Source organism: Cicer arietinum, chromosome 2 (genome assembly GCF_000331145.2).
Source record: "Cicer arietinum cultivar CDC Frontier isolate Library 1 chromosome 2, Cicar.CDCFrontier_v2.0, whole genome shotgun sequence".
Taxonomy (NCBI): Eukaryota; Viridiplantae; Streptophyta; class Magnoliopsida; order Fabales; family Fabaceae; genus Cicer; species Cicer arietinum.
The window spans coordinates 19,217,050-19,220,880 of NC_021161.2; the positions used below are offsets into that span (position 1 = coordinate 19,217,050).

The 3,831-nt window shown below is 37.1% G+C and overlaps 1 protein-coding gene across 1 annotated transcript; it reads left to right on the top strand.

Annotated features, from left to right (window-relative positions):
• The first annotated feature begins 889 nt into the window (after window positions 1–889).
• Window positions 890–2,782, top strand: LOC101513027 (uncharacterized). The gene is made up of 2 exons (XM_073365389.1): window positions 890–2,425; window positions 2,540–2,782. The coding sequence occupies exons 1-2, from the start codon at window positions 890–892 to the stop codon at window positions 2,780–2,782; spliced, it is 1,779 nt and encodes a 592-aa protein (XP_073221490.1).
• Window positions 2,783–3,831: the final 1,049 nt, after the last annotated feature.

Sequence of the window (3,831 nt, forward strand, 5' to 3'; positions counted from 1 at the left end):
TAATCAAATTAAGATGGCAGCTGAAGATATGGAAAAAACGACTTTCACCACTCCTTGGGGAACGTTTTGTTACAAAGTAATGCCTTTTGGTCTGAAGAACGCTGGAGCGACCTACCAAAGAGCTATGGTAACCCTATTCCATGACATGATTCATAAAGAGGTCGAAGTTTATGTAGACGACATGATCGCTAAGTCACAAACAGAAGAAGAACATATTATTGATCTAAAGAAACTCTTCAAAAGACTTAGAAAGTTTAAGCTAAAGCTCAACCCCTCCAAATGCACTTTTGGGGTGAGATCGGGCAAAGTATTGGGATTTGTAGTTAGTCAGAGAGGAATAGAGGTTGATCCCGATAAGATTCGAGCCATTGCAGAAATGCCTCCCCCGAGTACAGAAAAAGAAGTTCGCGGTTTTCTTGGGAGATTAAATTATATTTCAAGATTTATATCACAACTAACTGCTACTTGTGAACCGATATTTAAACTTTTACGGAAAAATCAAACAGTTGTGTGGAACCAAGAATGTCAAAATGCATTTGAAAAAATCCGACAGTATTTGCAAAATCCTCCAATTCTAGCCCCACCAGTTCTGGGTCGACCCTTGATTATGTATCTTACAGTCCTTGACGGGGCCATGGGATGCGTACTGGGGCAACATGATGAAACAGGAAAAAAGGAGCAGGCCATTTATTATCTAAGTAAAAAATTTAGAGATGTTGAAACGAGATATACAATGTTAGAACGTACTTGTTGTGCCTTAGCATGGGCGGCTCATCGCTTGAGGCAATACATGCTTTGCCATACAACTTATTTGATATCCAAAATGGATCCAATCAAGTACATTTTTGAAAAGCCCGCTCTCACAGGGCGAGTTGCTTGATGGCAGGTGATGTTATCAAAATATGATATTACATATGTTACTCAGAAAGCCATCAAAGGGAGTGCCTTAGCAGATTATCTAGCTAATCAACTTGTTGATGATTATAAATCAATGCAATGTGAACTCCCAGACGAAAGTATCATGGTTTTGTCTGAAGAATATGATGATGGAAAATGGACCTTGTTGTTCGACGGGGTCTCAAACATAATGGGGCATGGGATTGGGGTTGTTTTAATATCTCTAAAAAAGAAGTTCATACATATCACGGCGCGATTGTGTTTTGATTGTACCAATAATATGGCAGAATATGAAGTTTGCGCCATGAGAGTTTTGGCGGCTTTGGAATCAAAAGCAAAAGTTCTAGAAGTATATGGAGATTCAGCCCTAGTCATTAATCAGCTTAACCAAGAATGGGAAACTCGAGATAAGAAGTTAATACCTTATTTTACCTACATAAAAGAATTGTCTTTAGAATTTGACAAAATCACGTTTCACCATGTCCCTCGAGAAGACAATCAATTGGCTGATGCTTTGGCTACTTTATCATCTATGTTCCAAATAAATCGAAACGATGAAATCCCATCAATTAAAATGGAGAGTCGAGATTATCCAGCCTACTGCCATGTCATGGAAGAAGAAACTGACGGAAAACCATGGTATCACGACATCAAACATTATCTTATAAATAGAGAATATCCTCCCAGAATATCGGAGAATGAGAAAAGAACTTTGAGACGGTTATCCGCGAGCTTTTTTGTGAACGAAAATATTTTGTATAAGAGGAATCACGATATGGTACTCCTCAGATGTGTTGATATTAATGAGGCGAAGGAAATTCTACAAGATATCTACGATGGCTCTTATGGGATCCATATGAATGGACACACCATGTCTAAAAAGATTCTTCGGGTCGGATATTATTGGCTCACCCTAGAAAAAGATTGTTATAATTGTGTAAAGAAATGTTATAAGTGTCAAATATATGCTGATAATATCCACGCCCCACCAGTCCCCCTGAACACCCTTTCAGCGCCCTGGTCGTTCTCAATGTGGGGCATAGACGTCATCGGAATGATTGAAACGAAAGCATCAAATGGACATCGCTTCATCTTGGTGGCAATTAATTACTTTACCAAATGGGTAGAGGCAGCTTTATACGCCAATGTAACCAAAAATGTGGTAGTCAAATTTATAAAAAGGGAATTAATATGTCGTTATGGTCTACCAAGCAAGATCATTACTGACAATGCCACAAATCTAAATAACAAAATGATGGATGAATTGTGTGCCACCTTTAAAATTCAACACCACAATTCGTCCCCGTACAGACCAAAAATGAATGGTGCAGTTGAAGCAGCAAATAAAAACATCAAAAAAATTATTCAGAAAATGGTTATAACATACAAAGATTGGCATGAGATATTTCCATTTGCACTACATGGGTATCGTACTTCGGTACGCACTTCAACTGGGGCAACCCCTTTTTCCTTAGTATATGGGATGGAGGCTGTGCTACCTATTGAAGTAGAAATCCCCTCGCTCAGAGTATTAATGGAAGCTAAACTAGAGGAGTCGGAATGGATACAAACGCGTTTTGATCAATTGAATTTGATTGAAGAAAAAAGGTTGGCGGCCTTATGTCATGGGCAATTATATCAGAAAAGACTGAAGAAAGCGTATGAGAAAAAAATACGTCCTCGAGAATTCCAAGAAGGTGATCTGGTGCTGAAAAAAATCTTACCCATTCAAAAGGATTATCGTGGGAAATGGACTCCTAACTATGAGGGATCATACGTCGTGAAGAAAGCTTTCTCAGGTGGAGCTTTAATCCTTACGAATATGGATGGAAAATATTTAGCTCTTTCTGTAAACTCAAACGCCGTAAAAAAGTATTATGCTTAAATAATGAATACCCGTTAAGTTGAAAACCTGAAAAGGCAACCTAGGCAAAAATTAGGGTACAAAAAAATATACCCGCTAGGTTGAAAACCTGAAAGGGCGACCTATGGTAAAAAAAAAATAAAAAATAAAAAAAAAAAAAAACCCGCTAGGTTGAAAACCTGAAAGAGCAACCTGGACAAAAATTAGGGTGCACAAAAATATCTGTTAAGTTAAAAACCCAAAAGGGCGGCTTGAGAGAAGAAGAAAAACAAGAACAAAGAATATATACTCGAAAAGACAAAATGAACAATATGGATCGGATTATCGCATGAGAAGTTAGTACAGTCTACCTTGGAATTACTAGTAACCAAGTTGGGTCTCTCACCCATTTCTTTTGTTTTATCTTATGTATATTCTTTTTTTTTCTTTACCATTGAATTACTAGCAACCAAGTCGGGTCTTCCACCAATTTCTTTTGTTTTATCTTATGTATATTCTTTTTTTTATTTAAATATATTCATATATACTGTTATTACCTTTATAATTTAACTCTTTTTCCTGAATGCATCTTATGATTATCATGTATTGGAAAGTAAAACATATTTCATACCTCGATACAATGAATTGCAATAAAATCGGATATAGTATAGGTTGTTTACAGTACAAGGCAGACAACAACATGAGATCCAACTTCACATCACAATATTAATTCTTCTTCAAAAAAGAAAAAAAGAAAAAAGAAAGAACGGAAGAAAAAGAAAATAAAAGAGGACAAAAAAAAAGGAGATCAAAGATATCACGTTCAAAAAAAAGTATAAGTGCTTTCTTTCATCCATGATTTGAATGGTCGTGTCCAATAAAAATATTAATAAAAACCGGCATAATCATTCATTCATGAAATTTTTCAAATTTAAAGCCGAGAAAACGACTCGCATCTTGAAGTCAGGAAAACGACTCGCACCCGAAGCCGAGAAAACGACCCGCATGTTGTAGCCGGGAAAACGACTCGCACCCAGAAGCCGAGAAAACGACCCGCATGTTGAAGCCGGGAAAATGACTCGCACCCAGAA

What these genes read in the sequence shown, in the direction of transcription:
- LOC101513027 (XM_073365389.1), top strand. Translation starts at nt 890, where the DNA reads ATGTTATCAAAATATGATATTACATATGTTACTCAGAAAGCCATCAAA. An exon ending in TAGAAATCCCCTCGCTCAGA is followed by an intron (nt 2,426 to 2,539) that starts GTATTAATGGAA and finishes CAATTATATCAG; the next exon opens with AAAAGACTGAAGAAAGCGTA.